Consider the following 21,835-nt stretch of genomic DNA (forward strand, 5'->3'; position numbering starts at 1 on the left):
CGTTTGAAGACTCAACATGAGCAATAGTCATAAAAGCTGAGTAGTTCCCCTCTCCATCACAGCTTTCTTTAGATTCTGAGTCGGATGAATCCGAGTCACTCAATGTTGTGGCATACACTTTTCCTTTCGATTTCAAGTAATTCGGACATTCTTTCTCAAAGTGTCCATGCCCATTACATTCGAAACAAGTGACACCTTGTGTAGGTTGAGATTCTTTTCCATTTTTCTTTTTGAATTCCCTTTTCTCCCTTCCTGAACTTTAGAATTTTCCTTTATCACAAATTTGCCATTATTTTTGAATTTCAAGAATTTTCTGAAATTTTTAACAAGGTATGCAACATCTTTGTCAACCACATCTTCTCCGATGAGTCATGATTTTCCACCTTCTCATTAATGGTCTTAAGAGCAAGAGATTTACTCTTCCGTTGATTGGGAAGCGACATCTCATAAGTCTGAAGAGAACCAACCAGCTCCTGGACTTTGATGTCATCAAGGTCCTTGCTCTCTTCAATCGCTGTCACTTTAGCACGAAAACTTTCCGGCAAAGATCGAAGGATCTTCCTTACAATTTTAGATTCCTCCATTTTCTCTCCCAAATTGAACTTGCTGACAATTACTTCATTCAGCTTGCTATAGAAAGAGTCAAAGGACTCATCCTCACTCATTTTTAACTCCTCAAACCGAGTGGTTAACATCTGCAGCTTGGTGTCTTTTTCCTTCTTCGTACGTGGTCTCCAATATCTCCCATGCTTCTTTAGCAATGGTAATGTGAGAGATCCTGTGAAATTCATCTGGAGACACACCACAGAAAATAGCATTGAGTGCTTTACTATTAGCATTAGATGCAGCAAGTGCTGCCTTGTCCCATGTGGATTTGGCTACCTCAGGTCTGGTCCAACCAATCTCAACAACATCCCAAACTGATTCATCAATTGAGCAAAGAAATGCTCTCATACGAACCTTCCAAAAAGCATAATTACTACCATCAAAATATGGAGGTGCATTTAGGGATTGAGACCAATCCATCTCAAAAGGGAGTCAAGGATCACACAATGGTATTGAAACCAATAAAAGTATACCTGCTCTGATACCAAATGAAAGTTCAAATATGTATATAAACACCCTTGAACGTTTAGACCACCAAATTATAACTTAACCAATTCAAGTATTATGTCAAACAACTAGTGTGCGGAAAATTAACATAAGCTATAATATGGAATTGGAAAAACTAACTAAGCCAAATTAAAATCTCAACCCACAGCAGATAATAAAAGGTAAAGATAAAGAGGAAGGAAGATGCAAACACAAAGACAACACGCGATGTGTTATCAAAGAGGAAACCGAAACCCTCGACGTAAAACCTCTCCGCCGCCCTCCAAGCGGTAAACAATCTACTAGAAAATGTAGTTGGGATACATGGACAGCAATAGACCCTCCAAACATAATCTACCCAGTGCACCTAAGCCCTCCAAGTTTCTTGCTCCAACGAGGTTGCGCCGAACCTTTTTCTTTACTAGCTTCCCGAATTCCGTTACTAGACCGTAGCATCAACCAATGTAGATTGGTTTCTTCCTAACTGCTTCCCAAAAATCCAAACAGCCCTCTCACAGTGATGAATATGGTGAGAACAAGGTTTGGTAAAATGCCTCTCAAGGATTTGACAATGGAAAGAAAGAGAGTTGAGGAATTTGAAGAGACTCTAATGTATAGATTGTGGGTGAATCAATCTTGTTTTTCTTTAGGGTTTCTCTCTTAAAATTCTCTCCAGAAACTCTTTCATTTGTGGGTAAAAGGGGTATTTATACTGGAGTAAGAGAGGAATGTGAAACGTCAGGATTTACAAAACAGGGGTGGCTCGCAGCTTGACCTCGCGACTTGACTGAGTCGCGAGATAACCGTATAGCCAGTTGTCTTGTTTTGTCCTGTAATGCTCCAGCTAGCATGACTGTTCACCTTCTAGCATGCTTGGTACGTGTGCTACGTCTGGCGGCTTGCAGCCGCGAGTTACCCGCGAGGCCAAGCCGCGAGTCTCTATTTTCTTGCACATTCTTGAGCAAACTTCACTTTATCTCACTCACTACCCTTACAACAAGCCCACCTAAATACAAGGTTACTAAATGCTGAAATACAAGTAAATTTGGCACGGAATAAAGCCAATAAAATGGTTGATTAAATTCAACCTTACACTTTCCAATTTATTTAATGTATCTTTCTCTCATCTTTCTTTTCACAGTCACCAAAATTTAATGATTGGTGAATTAATGTCATCAAATATGGTTGCTAACAGCTTGAAGCAACAAATACCATGGCTTGGGATAGTATGTGATATTGCTTTAATGAGGATCTCTCTACCAACTATAGATAAAAAATTGTCTTTTTACCCTTGTAATTTTTTCCAAACCCTTTCTTTGATCTTCCTATTATCAAAGGAATCTTAAATATTTTTCATGTTGTTTCACTTCTTGAACCCATAGGTTGCTTCTGATTTATTCCTTTTATATCACTTCTTTGTGTTTTTAATTGAAAAACATGTTAGACTTCTCTCTAGTTATCTTTTGGCATATGTTTCTTTAGATTGTTTCAAATTGCCCAACATTCTTTCACAGCCTACAAAAGAGTAAATTGCTATTTGCAAATATAGAGTTATTCATCATATAATGTGATCCTATAAATTTTCCGCTTCATCTCCACATTTTAAGGAAGTCATGTAGCCATATGGAATACATTTTAGATACAAACAGAAGCCACACTTTAAATAAAAAATGCTACAAACACAATTTTTTTCACCAAGGTAAATTCTACTAAGATATCCTGAGATTTGGGTTATTGCCAACCAGGTCAAAAGCATTTCAAAACTGACTAATTTGGTCCCTAAAACCAACTTAGTCTCTAAATACTATTAGGAAAGTTAGTTATTTTTTCTCAACTGTTTTAGGGACTAAATTGGTTAGTTTTGAAAAGTTTTGAACGTAGTTAGCATTAGCTCAAATCTCAGGATATGTTAATAGAATTTACAATTTTCACAATATCTAAGATGGTGCATTGTGATTGCTGCAACATCACCTTCACATGAAATCACCACTAACATCACTTTTACCGTATAACAATCATAGCCTATCAACTAAATAGTTGTGAAAAAAATTGTAGAATATATATATATATATATATATAAATCTCGAGCATGCTATAGACACCTGAGCTTCCCACTTAATTAAAAAAAAAAAAAAAAAAAAAGTTCTTGCCTCTGGAGTGAGGAAAACATCATATGCACAATGGCACTAAGAAAGTTGGCGCTTGCTTCTAAAACGAGTTCGGTCCAATTCAGTCTAATTTAGTTTATGCCGATCCATTTCAGTCTACTTCAGTCCCTTTAGGTCCTATTTGATCCACTTGGTTCATTTTGGTCCACATTAGTCCACTTCCATCTATTACAGTCCATTGCGATCTACTTTGGTCCCTTCTGTCTATGTCAGTCTACTTTGGTCCATTTAGTCCACTTCAGTCTATTCAGTCTAATTCTACATATTATCATTCTTCCCATGTTCTGTACTCTTTTTTGTATTTTTGGTAAGCAAGCCCAACCAACCATACAATTGACATATAACAAAAATGCTATGGGTGAAAGCCCAAGAGTGGAAACTGTTCTGGTCCAATAGATTGCTTGGCCCATCAATGCACTAGCTGGGCTACAAACAAATGGGCCAAAACCACCTCTATTTCCAATCTTCTATTCTTCTTGTAAGTGGGTTTGAAGCCTACTACAAGTTTCATGAAATTTTTCCCTTGGACAGATTCTATAATTATGAGCCTATAACATATAAGTTGACACTGTAAGCTTTATATTTTATTGACTACTCATTCTAGCATTTCTTCTTCATATCTATCAAAGGTCTTTGCATCTTATGGAAGGTGTTCAATTTAAGATATTACCTTGAAAGATGAATGCTTTTTAGCATCCATCTTATGTAAGGTTTTGACAGATCGTATAATAATGAGTCTATGGCATATTTTGATACCATGCATCGTAAGCTTTATACTTTGATTGGCAACTCATTTCAGCATTTTTTTTCTCCACCTTTATCAAGGACTTAATTATTTTGCATGTTTTGGAAGGTTTTCAATTGGACATATTACCTTGAAAGATGAAGGACTAAACATCCCTTAGCACCCCAAAATTTTCACATATACAACTGTTTCCTATTCTCTAATCTATAGACTCCCTTTTCCAATCACCCAGCTCAAGAGTGCTTTTCCATGCATAAGAAGCATTGCCACTTAGTGTAGCTTCAAGGAATGTACAAGATGGAAAATACCTGAGTTTTACCTCTACAAAATGAGTATTGTATTAGTTTTATTCCTGGCTAATTAACAAAATAAAAGCTTTGATACCCCGAAATCCCATTCCTCTTTGCTACTTAATTTGATTAAGGTAAACTTTCCCATTTCAGCATGTGTATCTTTCTCTCATCTTAAAGCAACACAACATGTGTTGGAATAGCTTGTGCTACTTCTTTAAGGAAGATTTCTAGGGATTGATGATAAACTTTTTTTTTTCACCCTTGTAATTTTTTTTTTTCCATATGGTTTCCTTGATTTCCAAAAATATTTTCATTATCTTTTTATAAAAGAGGGAATATCTGTAACTTTTAATATTGTTTCACTTTCTGGACACCCCAAGTTAATTACTTTCTGTTTACCTCCTTCATATAATCATCTCAAATGTTTTTTTCGTATTCTTTCAAGATTTCTTGAATTATCCAACATTCTTCTACCATTGTCCAACAAAAGAGTAAATTGTTATATGCAAAGAAGAAATGTGTAATTTGTATAATACCATTGCCAAAATATTATTGTAGCTTCATCACTTTCACATAGTCCACTACTGACACCATTTATTGTTACCAGTAGCATTGTCTTTTATGGCTTTGGCAGTCAAAAATTCCTCCACACTAGTTACAACAAATTCCCCAGAAATAACCATTCAAGTTGAATGTGAAATACTGGAAAATTTGTAAGCAAAATGTCATAGCGGAATTTAACTTATGAAATATTGATTTTGCAGAGATTTGGGAAATAAATTTTAACACAAAAGATACTTTGCTTTGTTTTGTGATATAACACATTGGGAGAAGAGTGAGAAATCAAGCAAAATAAGCCATATTTCTTTTAATATTAGGATTTGATTTTTCACAAGGTATTTCAGGAAACCTACTTTACAAATGATGAAATATACAATTACTGATTCTACAGAGCTACTAATGCTATGTTATTAGCTGAGCATTTCGAACAAAGCCCTCTTGAGTCCTGACCTCCAACCCCAAGAAGATGAGAGGATTAATGGAATTGATCTAGCCACTGTCATAGATGCAGATAGTCTATGCCCCCATTGGAACAAAGAAATTAATAAGCCACTTAGAAAGCAAACAGTTTGCCAATTCTCCATGCAAAAAAATCAGCGTACCTCATTCTAAATTTGATAATGAATTGACATGGGAGCTTAGATAGACAGTAATATTTTATTGCCTAAGTGTGGCTTTTTATGATGAGCAATTTGATTAAAACATGTACGTTGTCGACTGTGAAAGATGAAAATCGTACACGATTATTGCACATCTATTGGACCTTAGCAACTATTAAAAATTATGCCACAGTAATCACTAGTTATAGGACTTAATGGCTATACCTTGCAACAGCATTGGTGATAAAAACCACAGATGCGATTGTTAGAGCGACCCTCACTAGTCACTACCCAGAAAGTATTATGTTTGGCTTGAAATAAGTTAATGAATTTAAATTTTAGACTAACTTCCTCATTTTCATTAAGAAAACTTTTCTTCATTTGAGACCAACTTCAATTGGATGTCAAATTCGTACTAAACCAAATGCATGAATGATAAAAAATTTTCACTAAAATGGCGTGAGATTGGTTCAATATATATATCCACATGAGTATTCCTTTTAAATTTGTCATTCAATTGCCAGGTACGTGCAAATTGGAAGGTTGCTTAAATTGATAATTTGTCCGCTCTTCATAAATAAAGGACCAAAAGAAAAAACACAGAGAAGTTGACAATGCTAATGTTGTGTTCCCCCCCTTTATTTATATATATATATAAAATAATATATTAAAAGCCAAAACTCAAAGAAAATCTAATTAAATTTCAATTGGATTCTCAATGTGTTAACAATGCTAATGTGCAATTGTGATTATTATTAATTTTCCTCATGCATATGCATAAGGTCACAAGTTAGAAATAATTTATTGTTGAAACTTTTCTTGGACTGGTTTCCTTCTCCAAGTTGTCCGAACATGAAATGCATACTGGTTCCTCTAGCCTTCAAGAAATTAATAACCAATTATAGTTATAAACAATTCGTCAAATATGGAACGAGAAAGAAACAAACATGTATGATTAAGAATAAATAAACACTTACCCGTTGATGGCCTGAGAACCATATTATAGGATACACTCATGATATTCTATCATAAACAATGATCTTTTCTTTGGACCATTAGAATCATTAACACAAAAATACTTGCGACCAAAAATCTCTCTTATAATTGGGTAACTCATAAAAAATATGAACATTTTCAAAAAAGAGGGGTACTCCATCACTATTTCTTTTGAACTCACAAAATTGTTATTCTTTTTCTTTTCTTTTTTGAGAGAGTACAAAATTTTTATTCTTATATTGGACTTGAAACCCTTGGCCTTGGGTTTATATAGGCATAATAAATATATAAATGCTTTCTACACAGTATTTGTTTGTAAATATTAAGAAATATCTTCTTCATCATCATTAATTAATACAGGATATGTTCAATTCTACCTATTATCATTCGGAATACCCATATTTTGTAACTTTCTTTTTTTTCTTTTTTCTTTTTTTGGTAAGCAAGCCCAACCAACTATGCAACAACTAATAAACATTTGTGTTTGCATTAATTCTTGACATTTTACAAAGATATCGCTAAGATTATTTGTTAAAATTAGTTTTTTTTTTTTTTTTTTTGAGAAGAAAAAATTAGTTTGCTAAAATTAGTTGATACACATAATTATTACTATTACATTTTGCAAATGCTCACAAATGTTTTTACTTGAGCATATGTAAAAGGCAAGTAATCTTGATTCCTTTCTAGATAAGGCCTTCTTGATATTCCATGGAGATATTGCAAAGATCACCTACTAAAATTTGTTAGGATTCATAATTATGAACAAATTTTGGAAATGCTGACAAATTTGTTCTTTCTTAAGCATACGTAGAATACACGTAAACTTGATTTCTTTTTAGATAAGACCCTGCATAAGGTTTATCAAATAAATGCATTCCTTTAAAGACTTTCCTTAAAAACACTAATAATTTTTTTGTTTTTGGAAATATTATTTTATTCTTTATTTTTGGATGGTGAGCCTATGTGTTAACGTAATGAGTAACATATGGCAAAGAAAAGCTAGAAGCCTAGAAGTAAAAGCCAAGGAATGAAAACTATTTTGGTCCGATGGGTTGCTTAGCCCATCAATGCACTCGCTAGGCTAGATACAAATGGGCTAAAACAACCCCCATAAGCCTCTTAAGTAATCTCAAACAAGCTATATACACCTAAGCTTTCCACTATAATAAAATAAAGCCTTTAGCCAATTCCTAGGTGGCCTCCAAAGAACTAATTAAAATTCATGATAAGATGCTGGAGTTCTTGCATGTGGAGTGAGGAAACCATCATATGCACAATGGCACTAAGAGCATCCACAGCAGTGGAATTAAAATTTTAGTTATTTAGCTCCATCAAAAGTTACTTTATCTATTTTACCTACACATATGATGCAGCAGTTGATCTATTTTAGCTTTCAACACAATAAAATAATATAAACATCACAATAAAATAATATATCTACTACAATAAAATAATATATTCACTACACACAACCATCACAGCCACACACACAACCACAACCACCACCACCACCACCACAGCTCACTATAAAGAAAAAAAAATCAATCAAGCCCACACCCACCAGACCTACTAGGCAACACCCACACCCACCACCACGAAACCCAACCGAGCCACCACCACGAACACACCAATCTACCCATAAACCCACCCACAACCCAGCCACCCACCGATGTCGATCTACCCACACAACCACAACCACTGACGCTGATCTACTCCATTCCTCACTAGGTAATATATCCACTGATGTCGACAAACCCAGCCACCCACCAACGCCGATATACCCACACAACATGGGTCTATGGCATAGCCGGTGGTGTGGGTCGGTAACCTGGGGGTGGGCTAGCAGCGATGAGAGGAAGTTGAGAGAAAGCTGAGAGAGTTGAGAGAGAGAGGTGAGAGTTGAGAGTTCTGAACGAAAAAGGAATAACAAATAAATAATATTTTAATAGGAAGTGAGAATAAAAAACTATTTTATTTTTTAGCTCTCAACTACAGTGCACACCTATCTATAGATGTGCACTGTAGCAATGAAACTAAAAAAAAAATAACTATAGCTCCACTGCTGTATGGTTATTTTTGTGTTTTGGTGGAGCTAAAATAGCTATATAGCCTTTTAACTCCACTGCTACAAGTGCTTTAAGTAAAGCCCACAAATATATACAATTAGAAAACACTTTAACATTTAAGAAAGTTGGTGCTTGCTTCTATAGTAGAGAGATTATCTGTCTGGAATGCAATCTATTTAGTCCATTTCAGTCTACTTTAGATTATTCAGTCCAATTTGGTTCACTTTGATCTATGTTGGTCCAATTTGGTCCATTTTGGACTATTCGGTCCATTTCTGTCCATTTTGGACAATTCGGTCCATTCAATCAATTTCGGTCCATTTCGGTCTATTTCTATCTACGTCAGTCTATTTAGGTCCATTCAGTCCGTTTTGATTCACTTCAATCCAATTCAATCCACTTCTGTTCATTTTGGTCCACGTTGTCCATTTCAGTCCAAATCTCCACTTTGGTCCATTCAGTTCAATCCGCTCCACTTCGGTTCATTTCAGTCCAATTCAGTTTACTCCGGTTCATTTTGGTCCACTTCAGTCTATTTGGTCCATTTTGGTCTAATTTTGTCTATTTCGGTCCAGATAAGAGTTTCATGGAATACAAAACGGTCATCCAATAATCACGAGTATATGAGATCCTTTGATTGGCAACTCCTCGCTCAAGGATTTCTTTTTCACATCTATTAGAGCACTTACTTTTTCATCTTGTGGAAGGTTAATAATTGGAGACATTAGGTCTAAAGATGAAGGCTTCAACATCCATGTATTGCCTCATATATTTCACACTACACCCTTTGCATATTCTCCATCTACTACCTTTTTCAATTACCCAACGTGTATCGAGCTGCTTTTTCGATGTGTAAGAAGCATCACCACGTATATGGTAAAAAGTAAATAATAAGCATTAGTCTTCAATCTTGTTTGACTAACAAATTAAAAGCATCGGCATTCCAAAACCCCATTCCTCTTTGTTGCTTTCATTCGCATAGCCACTCCAAAATTCATAATGTGATCTTATGAATTTTCCTCTTCATCTTCACATTTTAAGGAAGTCGTGAAGCCATATGGAACACAATTCTACAGACACAGCCTTTTTCACAATATTTAAGGTTGTGGATTGTGATTAATGCAACATCACTTTCATATGATATCACTACTAAAATTACTTTTATTGTATACCAATCACAGCCTGTCAACTCAACAATTGTGACAAAAAAAAAGTGTTGAATTTGTTATATATGTAGAGACTTACTAGTATAAGACCTGTCTCTAGACAGGCTATATATACCTGAGCTTTCCACTAAAAAAGAAACAATAAAAATAATAATAATAATTCCTTCTGGTCAGTTCCTAGATGTCCTTTAAAGAACAAATCAAAATTCATGATAAGATGCTGCAGTTCTTGCTTGTGGAGTGAAGAAAATATCATATGCACAACGCTGCAAATGTATAATCGGTTAGAAAACCACCTTAGCATTTAAGAAAGTTGGTGCTTGCTTTTAAAGTATAGTTTATCTGTCTGGAATGCAGCCAAGTTAATGAAATGTCAAAAACTTGCTTCACTGACAATGAAATGTACAAGGTCACCTTAAATTTCACAAAAGAAGTCAATATGCAATTACTGGTTATTAATAACTCTATCCAGTCACTGAAGTTAACTTGGATTCACTGATAATACAACTCAGCTCAATTCTTGCGTTTGAATGTGAGGCTCGAATTGATGTACTGTACAAGAACCATCTCAACCTTATGCTTCCGATAGATCTACATTCTCAGTAACAGGAATTGTTGATTCAGGAGATGGCTCTTGGATACCTTCGGTATCAGATGGTTGAGATCCATGCTTTGCAGCAGCCTGCAAAACCCGGTTTTGAACATCTAAGGATGAAGGGGATGTTGGTAGTCCAATGCGGTTTGTTTCCAATTTTCCAGCAGCCCATGAAAATGCCTGAGCTCCAACTCTGACAGGAGCAAGCAGCAGCCTTCAAGAAAAATAAGATCTTAGTGTTAGAAAATTATTCAGTCAGATGATTTTTCTTGATAAAACATACTGACAGTAAACATGTGCCGCAAGGCATGACCCTGGAAATAATTAAAAAAAAAACATATTATGTGGTTAGACCACTAGCATTTTGAGAGCTGCATTTCTCTATTTTATTTTCCTCACACCATTTTCAGCAGAATCTTACTAAGGAGCTCATTTTGCGAGAGCAAGCTTGAACAAGCACTAGGCAAAAGGAATAACATTGCCCCAACAAATAAATATTTGAAATCTAAGACTTATTCACGCTGGTCCAAGCACAAACAAATTTAGTAACATATCATAAAACTTACATGCAAGAATATCAATATGCCTTTTCTATCAGCAATGTAGCTTGCTTGGAAAAATTTTGAACAGTCACCATCAAAAAGAAAGTTTGCAATGTTATGAAGTTACACTAATCCATTACATAATCGAGCTTTCACTTGATTTTAATTCTTAATATTATATAAATTATTACAAATCCTAAAAATAGAATGAGAAAAAATAAATTATGATTCTGACATTAATTCAGAATTCCATTCATTAGTGAATAGATAGGATTACTGTTGAGTCCAATCCCAATTTTCAGTGTACCAAGGCAAACTTCTGGCATACATCAAATCCTAAGTCGTGTCTATGTAAATTACAACAGTAAGCACAAAAGATAGCATTAAATAATACACATTAAACATTCATAGATCCAGACTGCCTAATTAACAGCAGAATAATCTGAATCTGAAAACCAAAATTTGGGTTTTAACATAATATTAAGAAACATCCATCCCTCATCAATAAAACAGTCCAAGAAGGAACAAGAGATCCATATGTAAGATTTTCACCACCTTGTGATTGATTCTATAAATAACTATGATTCATCTAAATATACATAAAAACAGGATATCAAATAAAAAGGAATTAATCAGTCTCTCTGCTATCAAGATAACATGATCTTATCAAGCATTATGAAGTAGGATTTACCTCACATCTTGCTTAAAATCTTCAGGGCCCTCATAAGAAGCAACCCGCCGAAAGATGGTCTGGTAGAGTTGCAATAAACCCATCAATAAGGAAAGAAAAAACCACAATGCACAAGGTTTAGGAAACTTAACAGAATTTTAAAAATATTCTTGTGTGTGTATATATATATATCAGACAAATAAGCACCCAGAATCTGAGCCTACCCCACAAAACACTAACAATGGACATTTATTACATTCAAGCTGAAGCAGGATCCATGAAAAGATGTGCTCAATGGCGATTTATGAATTATTGACCCTCCTAGTATAAGCAAAAATGGACCATGATATAACTAGAAGAGCTTCCTCATATTACTATGTATGCAACAAATAACTCAACAATGTCTGTAGATAGGAAGAAAACAAAAAACACTTTAGCCATTGATATGGGCATGCACAACAATACATACATACATTTTTAAACAAGATTTTCAAAATGTTTCATAATTTTTCCAACCTTAATTTGGAAAACAAATTTATATAAACATTCATATGGAGAAGAGAAATAAGCACCTGACCCAGGCCAACAATGCCTATAAGTTGTAGTGTCTTCTCCCACTCTGAGGCAAAGTTAACTTTGGTTAGTAGGAAAAGAAAGGTAAACCAAAAAAAGTATATCAGAGAAAGATTTGAAGATCATCTTAATAGAACCAAGTTCCCTAACAAGAAGTCAAGGTCAAGTTGAAGAAGAATGATATAGATAAGTGTTAAATTACCGATTGTCCTAAAAGTTTAAGCTATTGGGATATGATAAATTTAATCATTTAACCACATAATTCTAACACTCTCCCTCACATGTGGGCCAAAACTACCTTTTAATAGGTGAGGCCAAACATGTAATAATTTAAATAGAAGGTAGAGTGCAGGAGACACGAACTGAACTTAGGATCTCATACTCTGATATCATGTTAAATTACCGATTGTCTCAAAAGCTTAAACTATTGAGATATAGTAAATTTAATCATTTAACCACATACTTCTAACAATGAGCATCAAGAATACACTATCAACTAAGCTTCTTTTAATTTCTTTCTTTCTTTTTTAGGCTAGTATCAAGCACTCAAGCTACAAAAATTCCAGTTGGAACTAGGTAATTATCTAAACAGAAGCCACTCCTTAAGTCAAGTAAAAGAAAGGACAAGCATCCCAAACAAATGATTGCCAATAACCACCAATAATTATTCAACAAATTCCACAAGTACTATCACTATGAGCATGGTTAGGGGAAAAATATTAAGGAAAATTTTTTTTTGAAAATGATCGATTAATATTTATTTATTTTTGATAAGTATGATCAATTAATAATTTGATTAGTTCATGAGACCTATACACATTTACAGAAGGCTATCTACCATAGTCTGGGACCAATAAACATTCAAAACCCACTTACCCAATAGACGTAACTACCTTGGCTCTTACATTTTGATTTGTTGGATGAAACCACAAGAAGCATTAACTCAAGAAATGTCAAAACATGTATGCCAAATATTACTACTTATGTACAAACCATAGACTCAGTAAAGCATATCACATATAAATTGTTATTAAATTGTAAGTTTCATGAAAAAAATGTACACACCTAGTGTTGCATAAAGTGCCACAATGGAACCCTGTAAACACAAAGTCGTCACATTGGTTAGTGAAAGATGAACTTGAAGAATTCACGTAATCAATTTCACATGAAACCCATCATTTTTTTAAAGTAAAAGATTTATTCCATTACCCAGCAAAAAAAGGAAAAAAAAAAGATTTATTCCATTGAAACTAACTCATGAGCGATACAAAGCACAAGAGAGCCTAGAGAATTGTAATTATAGAATTCCAAGCAAAAGAAATCGAATTAGAAAACTTTGTAAGATTCCCACTGTCACTAATACGCAGGATAGATGATCATCCACAGAACGTTTACTAAAACAACCCTGCCAAACAACCAGCAATTCAAGCACTCTAGACAGCATCACCCAATGTACTCCAAAGATACCAAAAACATAGCCCCACAATGCATAGGCCAAAAATCTCATTGAAGTAACAAATGATCCACCAACTCCCCACTACTTCTACACATACAAAACCAATTACAATTGTGAATCCTCTCTTTATAAGATTATTATTCATCAAAATCTTCTCCCAATTTGCTGTCCACTGAAAGCTACTCACCATGGGGCTTTGGCATGCTAAATTTCTCTCCATAAAAAAGATTATCTTCCTTGGGACATGCAACACTCCATGGTAAGAACAAACATCGAACACCCCAATTCCTCTCAAATTCCATCCCAATCTATCTGGACCCAAACTCCTAGGCAAACATGAGTAGAGTAAACCAAGCATGGATGCAACACCATCCAATTCCCAATCATTAAATTGTTGATCCACTGAACATCCCAGTGGCTCTCCCAGCCTTTGGCACTACAAACCAAGTATGAAGATACTAAAGCATTCTAGTCAGGTGCCAATGTGTACAGAAGCGGATACTTTTCTATCAGAGGTTGATCCCCACACCACCTATCATCCTAAAAACGCATTTGTTCAACATTTTCCGCTTCAAAGCACATGTGGTAAGCAAATCTGTCCCACCCTACCTAATTATCTTCCATAAGCTACACTCCTGTGTTCTTCACTTTGGTTTCATTGTCCAACCTCCCCCATCCACCCCATATGTTGAAACCATAACCTATCTCCACAACTAAGTCTCTTCCTCCACAAACCTCCAAAGCCACTTCCTTAACAATAAAGACACCTAATTTATGCACCCCCAAACCACCACTTGCAATTGGGAAACCCACTGCATTCCAATCCACCAAGTGAAACTTGAACTCATCCCTTGATCCACTCCATAAAATATGCCAATGCAACTACTCTAATTGATTTGACACATGAGACAGGAAAGTAATCATTGAGAGACAGTAAGTCGGAATCTAAACAATGATTGTTCAATTATTAACAAAAGAACTCATTTGCATTGGTCATTTAGTCTTAGCTGATCGTAGAATATTCCATTTAATCTTAATCTATCACACAACAAATCTTCCATAAATGTAAACCTAAAATCAACCAAAGAATATCTGGACAACAGAAACACATGATAGATCATATCCTCAAGTTAACTTTTTTCATTAGGTGGATCATGGATAGAGCTTGTTAAAGATGAGTCCCAGCTCATCTACATGCACGAGAGGTGGAGGCCGCATGCTTTGAAAAAAAAAAAAAAAAAGCAATTTACTGATCATGTTCAATTTATCCCTTTGGATTTAGGAGATAATTCTAAAGGTAACTTCTATTGGAAGAATAAGACACCTAAAATGGAATTTAATTGCAATTAACCAATAACTAAGCCACCATACACAAGACCAGAATTTTACCACACCAAACCCAAGAACTTGCACTGGAGAAGGACGGATTTCCTCCAGGATTGCCTCAGCTTCCTGAAATGACCCAAGTATGCATTAGTATAAAGTTTTTTTTTTTTTTTTAATAGAGAGAGAGAGAGAGGAAACTGTAAACAACAAGCACTGTTAAATGTTAATAATATAGATGTGTCAAACAGAAGAAAATGAATTGGAACTTTAAAAGAACCTATCAAAAAAAAAAAAAAAAAAGAATTACAACTTTAAAAGAATATGAAATAATTAAATCCTACAAAAGCAACATATTGACAGGTAATGCAGTTTGAAAACTAGTCTACAGGGGCAACAACCTGCCCCTCCTTAACATTTGACGACATGCAAAACACAGCCACTTCTCAAAAACTATAATGAATTTTAAACTGAGTCTTCCAGAAAATTATAGGAAGCAAATAAAATATTTCATTTATCTCTTCTACCCATATTTTCATATCAGTTTGATATCTGGAACACACTAGTTTTCAACATTACATTACCCAGGATAACATCTTTGATGCTTCTTTTGCTGTATAGCCACTCTGCCTATAATATAATTACTCTAATAGCAACTGCTTAGTAGCCGTGTAATTTTGGATCTAGATTCAAAGACTCACAATCAAATTTAGTTATAAATCAGGAAAACAATTTACACTGATCAGATAGCCTTCTTAAGGCACTGCATACACCTCTCAGTATTCGTTGGAGAGATTAACCCCACCAAATATTGTATGGATTTAACTTTCATTCATTTCAAATTCCCTCAAACTTGAGTGCATATAGGAGTAAAAGGTTAAGTCATATCAAGAACAACAAAGAAATTGTTGTAGTCTGAATTTATCACTTCTGAGAATCCCTCATGTTTCTAAGAGTTCATTAATCCCCACACCTTATTTATGCCAATTGATAGCCTCACATCAGTCACATTACTCAGTATAAAGCATTACTTCTTTTATTTTTCTTTTTTTGATCGGCAGTATAAAGCATTACTTATGAACAATGTATGGAGCCTATCAGATATAAATAAGGTAGTTTAGGGGTGTCAAATATTATAAAGCATTAAAATAAAATTATCCAACCTATGTTTTTCATTAACTTGGTTTTTCCCCCTTTATTTTCCAAAATTTATACTAGCTGACCAATGGCACTCCAGTAGATAAAAAATTTATCAGTACCAGATTTCATCTATCAAATGTGAATATCGGTTGATCCTGGGATTCTAGCCATAATATAGAAATTCCAATCAAATAAAAGGACTCACAGAAGGCACAGTGCCTAGGATTTGAATCTTTATACTTTACATATTGACATAGGAAAAAAGGCACTCAACAGGATATTATATCTCTCAAGGAATTTACTATAGGTTAAGAAAGTAAGCAGCAGGAGTGAAAGAAACACCTCATTGAGTACAGCAAGTGTCGTCTCTGGTTTGAGATCCTTAACACGGAGACCCTGCTTTACCCAAGATTGAAAGCCACCTTGGACCAAGTATGGTTTCTGTCATGTAAAGCAGCAACCAAATCATTAGTATACAGTACGATTATTAGCAATTTTCAAAGACCAATGAGTTAATTTCCTACAGCATAAGTTTCTTTAATGATTCAGGTACTACCAATTTTAGTTAAAATGATTTCCCACACAGCAGGAGTATTTGACCATTTTAGGACAAATGAATTGAAGCTTCATCTTGCATTTAAGTTTCTTGAAATATAGTTTCTTGTTCTTCTTTTTTTCTTTTTTTGATAAGTAAGATTTTTTTTTTCTTAAAAAGACTACTTTCTACAATAAGCACACAGCCAAAAGAAAACAAAAAAAAAAAAAAATGTGCAATAAGAAAGAGGCTCTATAAACATGGGAATGGAGTCACTAGATGTAATTCCCATGTATTGGACCAATGAAACAAAGAGACTACAAATAAGGCCAAATGCTGGTCCTCCAAATCCTCAAACATACGTCTGCTATGCTCCCTCTAAATAATCCACATCAAACATAATGGGACCAAATTCCAAATACCCGAAGAATGCTTACCGAACCAATTCCTCCACCCAAACTAAAGGTCAATCACTCTCCCAGCCTCCCAAGTAAAACCCAAGAGATCCCAAATGACCTAAAAGCAAAGCTCCATAATTGATAGGCTACCCTGCAATGGAACAAAAGGTGATCCCTTGCCTCCCAACTACTTCAGCACACACAACACCAATCCACTGAGGTATAAACTCTCCTCCTAAGGTCATCAACAGTGAGAATCTTCCCTACTCCGCCATCCAGACAAAGAAATAAATTCATCTAGGAGCCATAACACTCCAATTTTCAAGAGACACTGAAGGAAGTAGATCCACCAAAACATAGTAATAAGAACATATATAAAACCCACCATTGCTCTTCAATCTCCACCTCACCCAGTTTCTGCCTTCATTAGGAGAAATATGAGAGTCCAAAAGATGAGTAAAAGCAGCCACCAACTCCAACTCCCAGGAGGTGGGGGAATTTAATTTTCTTGATGAAATAACTCTTTCATTCTTCTTTTCTTTTTACTTGGCTACTTTGATATATTCGAATACTGGAAAATTTAGAAATACTTTTGTTCAAGTAGAATCTTGAAAAGTTTAGAACACTTGCCTTAATCCCAAGATTTCTCAAGGACCTTGCAATGCCTTTGGAGCGAGTACCATCAGCATCAATGACTATGACCTTGGACCTGTCCTACAGGTAGTAGAAAAACAAAATTTTGAGATATCATTCCTCAAGCCAGATCTTAACAGGGCAAATCACAAGAAAGTGCGCGATAAAGGAACCTTATGGCACCATAATAAATCTATATTCTCAACACCATCCATTAGATTCAGTTGTTGGATAAATTACTAGGGGGATTTTTCACACATTTAAAGCATCTTATGGTTATCACTTTGTTCATCTGCATCTTTCTTTCATATTCATCATTGCACCTCCTTAGATTGTTTATAATGAGGGGAAAAAGGCAAGGAAAACATTGATTAATAATTCAGAGCCTAGAGAACCACATGGTAGTTTGAGGTTATAGAGAAGTAAAGATTTGTAATTACTTTATGGTGTCCATAGTGACCAAACCATGGGGATAAAGCACAAAGTTTTTATAGGTCCAAGTCCAAAATGTTATTATGCACTTTTTATTAGGCTTCCCTTTAAAAGTATTAAATCCCACAGTGTTAAGCTATTGAAAAATATCAAGGCGGCATACCTGAACAATCTTCAAATTTCGAATGACAGCAGCAATTAAGGTGTCATCCAGTTCTCTTCCACTCTTTAATAACTTCCTTACAGAGTCATCAACCTGAAATTAACTAACAGTAAGTAACCTACCAGCTCAGCAGCAAAGGGAGTGAAAAGCTGCTGAAATCAAAATATTTGTTTTCATTTAGCCTGTCATTAGTAGCAGCAACACAAAGGTACTGGAATTTCAGTCTTCCTCATCACAAATAAAAAATTTCTTGATACGTCTTCGAAAAAACATTTTGAACCAACCTCAGGAAGAGCTACACTAGCATAACGAAACCGAGCTGCACGTCGAAGATCAGGTATACCATCTCGTTCTCTTAGAACCTTCAACCAAGAAAAATCCCAGCACAAAAGATCAGCAGGAAATTCAACATTCAGAAACTCATAGAAGAAATTTTCTTAACCCTAGGATGTGGAAAGATCTTCCTTTCATTATACTGAAAGAGCTAAAAAGGAACCATGAGTCTCTAACAGCAGACCTAGCGGGGGATAAAAATGAATTTTAACATGTTTTGAGAAGTAAGTGAATCTGATTGATTATTAGCCTGTTTGATGGAGAACCGTGAGTCCTAAAAAATAAAAGGCCAGAACAAATTACAGTCTCTTGCCTCAGGCCGGACATCAATGAGTACAGCATTCTCCTTCCCAGTCAAGACCTCCAAAGTTACTTTAGGAGATAAATCTCCTGAGTAACCACTGTATGTCCACACCCAATAAAAAACCCTGCACATATCTGATAAAAAGTATGAATTTCCCATGCAAGAGATTAAGCTATTCTCCTAGTGTAAATAAATAAAGAAATCTTTTGAGCACAAAAGAATAGTCATACCATAAAGTGGTTGAGGTGCCAAGTAAAAGAACAAATGGAACAATTGGATCCGAAGGATCCAAACCTAAATTTTTCTCCAGCCCCTCAATAGCAATATAAACCTGTTCACAGTAGATAAATTCAGCATGTGATGTATGAACACTATACTGATATCAAAACAACTTTGATCATTTTTTTTAAAATAAAATTATTAGGATGTCTAGAGCAAAAGTTATGACTGATGCCCTGCCCACCAGAAATCAACCAGATAATCCAAACCATTTGGAACTTTTTTGGAAATCATTCTCTATTATTTAAACTAACATAGGCCATATGGCAATTTTCCATTGAATCTGAATTATAGGAAAAATGAGCATCTCACAATATAAAAAATTGAATTATCCAAAAAATTAAGCTATGAAATGAAAGTGAAAAACAATGTATGAGAATACCTGTTGAAAAGCCGTCCTGACTGGCCTCAAGAGTTCTATTGCTCTCTCTTCAGACAAATTCAGAGTATCCCTAATGTTTGGAGGAAGCATCTCCTTAGCAGACCCATAAGAATAAACGATAAAGGAAGTCCCATTTGTCAAAGAATCCTCCACTGCCACAATTGTACGCCTCAATACATCAACAGCAACAACAGATGCTTTACTTGCAGCTTCCTTCAAGTCACTTGAAAAGCTTGTTAATCTATTACCAGCCAATTCTCTGCCTTGATCAGCAGTTGAAAAAACTCCACTAATGGCATTATCCACTGCAGCAGTAGACCTTTTAGTGATAGATGTGATTGATGAAGTAATTGCATCTAGAGAGCTTTTCACAACATTTTCTCCCTTATTTACTGAAACACTTAAGGACTTATTAACACCAGCCAGGAAATCATCAATACTTGTTTTCGAATTTAACAATGTATCGTTATTCATGTCTAGAGAGTCAGATACAGAGGTTGAATACTCTGGTGTCATTTCAGTAGTTGATATGGTTTCAGGTTCTACAGGTCCCAGTAAAATGTTTGAATTTTGAGGTGACTGCTCCATCAAGTCCATGAATTCCTCTTCCACTGCAGCTGTGCTAGAATTCTCTATATAATTCACTTCAACCCTTCCTAAGAGGCATCGCTCATTTATTGTTCCAATTGAAGAACTCCAGACGTTTGAAATCTTGCATCCCAAATAATCTGATTTTGTAAGGCAGGAGTGACTGTTAGAGTAGAAAGACTTTATAGCTTGTGTTTTAAAGATTTCTCCACGGGATTGATTTCCATTTGGCAAGCCTAAGAAAACACTGTCTTCCACAATACATCTGAGCTCAAAGTCCTTCTGGAGTGGAGACAACGATCGCAGTCCATGTAATGAAATCTGCATAATCCATTGTTTTAAAAGTATATCAATAAAGAAGATTACACAAAAATGCATCACATAACATCATGCAAGGCTGATTTATACGTGCTTGGCCTTGGAAGTCAATGAAGCTAAGAGTGCCTTCATTTGCTTCTCAAGAGCAGAAAAATTCTATTTGTTTTGAATCCTCTAACCAATTTTTTTTTTCTTTCTTGAACTTTCAGATGAAAGATACAGAATATTTACATATGCACATTTTAGCTCTATTAGCTCACGGTATAAAGAAAGCTGGTTCAAAATTTTCAATATGTAAACATAAAGTATCAAGAAAACATAAGTTGACCCACTCATTTGATCCAAATTTCCAATTCATAAACTTCTTGTCAGCAGTCAAATTTTAAAATCTATGTACATCATTATCCTCAATTTCACTCCAACTCCAATGCTATTATAGTCTCAATTTGTTGGATTAAAATTAGTTTCAAGGAAATCTTCTGACGCATCAACCGTTCATTTTTGCATCTCTACACATGCCAGACATATAATAGTAGACATATCAAACATGAGATATATATATATATATATATATATATTCCTGATAGTAGAAGACATGTCCAACACATACCATCTGAAACAATATAACAAATGGTGCTTTTTAATAGTAGAAAATTCTGCCACATTAAAATCTCTCACTAATACAGTAACAATATGAAGATGGTAAAACCATCCATTTGACCAAAGTATATTTAACGTTCAATTATATCGGATGAAGGAAAGGGCACCCAATTTCACTTGTACAGAAGTTAAAACTCTAACAACTTGGATGATTACTATTTATGTGTGTGTGTGTGTGTAAGATAAGCAAAGTACTTACATAGTTCAAACTTCATAAAATCAATAAAAACAAAGATATTAATGACATTGATTGTAAATATTTTTACATAATAGCTAGTCGTTTATATTCAATAAATAAAGTCTCACCTGAGAAAGAGAAGCACAGTTTGAGGTGGCCGAGCAAACAGGCAACATTGTCACATCAACTTGAAATCAATACCGAAAAATTTTCACCAAGCTCTCATCTTTCTGCTTAAAACAACACAAATATACACAAAGATCACCAACAAAGAACATCAAACTCAAAATTGACTAAATACAATCACTTAGAACTAAAATCAAAATGACCCATCTTAGTTTAACACCTTAAAGCTTAATTCTTGGACTGGGTTTCTTATAATTCAATCTACAGTGACAGCCAAACAGACAAATAGTGATGAAAGTTGAAGAATTTTATAGAAAAAATGGGTCTGAAACTTGTTCTTACTTGGAAGTACAGTGATCTGGAAAAAATGGGTTTCAATGTTTTTTTGTCAGACACAACTGTCCAATGAAAGATATACTAGTGGATATGAGTATGACGAGGAAAATCGTGTGGCTTGACTAGGCCGTTAGCTTTAATCTTCCATGGCTACTCTTTGCCTCTCGTTTTATTCTTGTGGGGAC

The 21,835-nt window shown here is 34.9% G+C and overlaps 1 protein-coding gene across 2 annotated transcripts; it reads right to left on the bottom strand.

Moving 5' to 3' along the window:
• Positions 1 to 9,968: 9,968 nt before the first annotated feature.
• LOC115962954 lies at positions 9,969 to 21,764 on the bottom strand. 2 transcript variants are annotated; one of them, XM_031081840.1, is made up of 14 exons: positions 21,657 to 21,764; positions 21,317 to 21,418; positions 19,445 to 20,353; positions 19,014 to 19,114; positions 18,793 to 18,907; positions 18,431 to 18,508; positions 18,147 to 18,239; positions 17,549 to 17,632; positions 16,328 to 16,426; positions 14,912 to 14,974; positions 13,132 to 13,162; positions 12,066 to 12,112; positions 11,515 to 11,573; positions 9,969 to 10,495 (listed from the first exon to the last, which is right to left on the bottom strand). In XM_031081840.1, exons 2-14 carry the CDS (start codon positions 21,362 to 21,364, stop codon positions 10,261 to 10,263), a joined length of 1,962 nt encoding a protein of 653 aa, XP_030937700.1. In that variant the 5' UTR covers positions 21,365 to 21,418; positions 21,657 to 21,764; the 3' UTR covers positions 9,969 to 10,260. The 2 variants fall into 2 exon arrangements, with proteins under 2 accessions (XP_030937700.1, XP_030937701.1); XM_031081841.1 differs by lacking the exon at positions 21,657 to 21,764 and adding an exon at positions 21,535 to 21,642.
• Between the last annotated feature and the right edge of the window lie 71 nt (positions 21,765 to 21,835).

Source organism: Quercus lobata, chromosome 10, assembly GCF_001633185.2.
Source record: "Quercus lobata isolate SW786 chromosome 10, ValleyOak3.0 Primary Assembly, whole genome shotgun sequence".
NCBI classification, from domain to species: domain Eukaryota; kingdom Viridiplantae; phylum Streptophyta; class Magnoliopsida; order Fagales; family Fagaceae; genus Quercus; species Quercus lobata.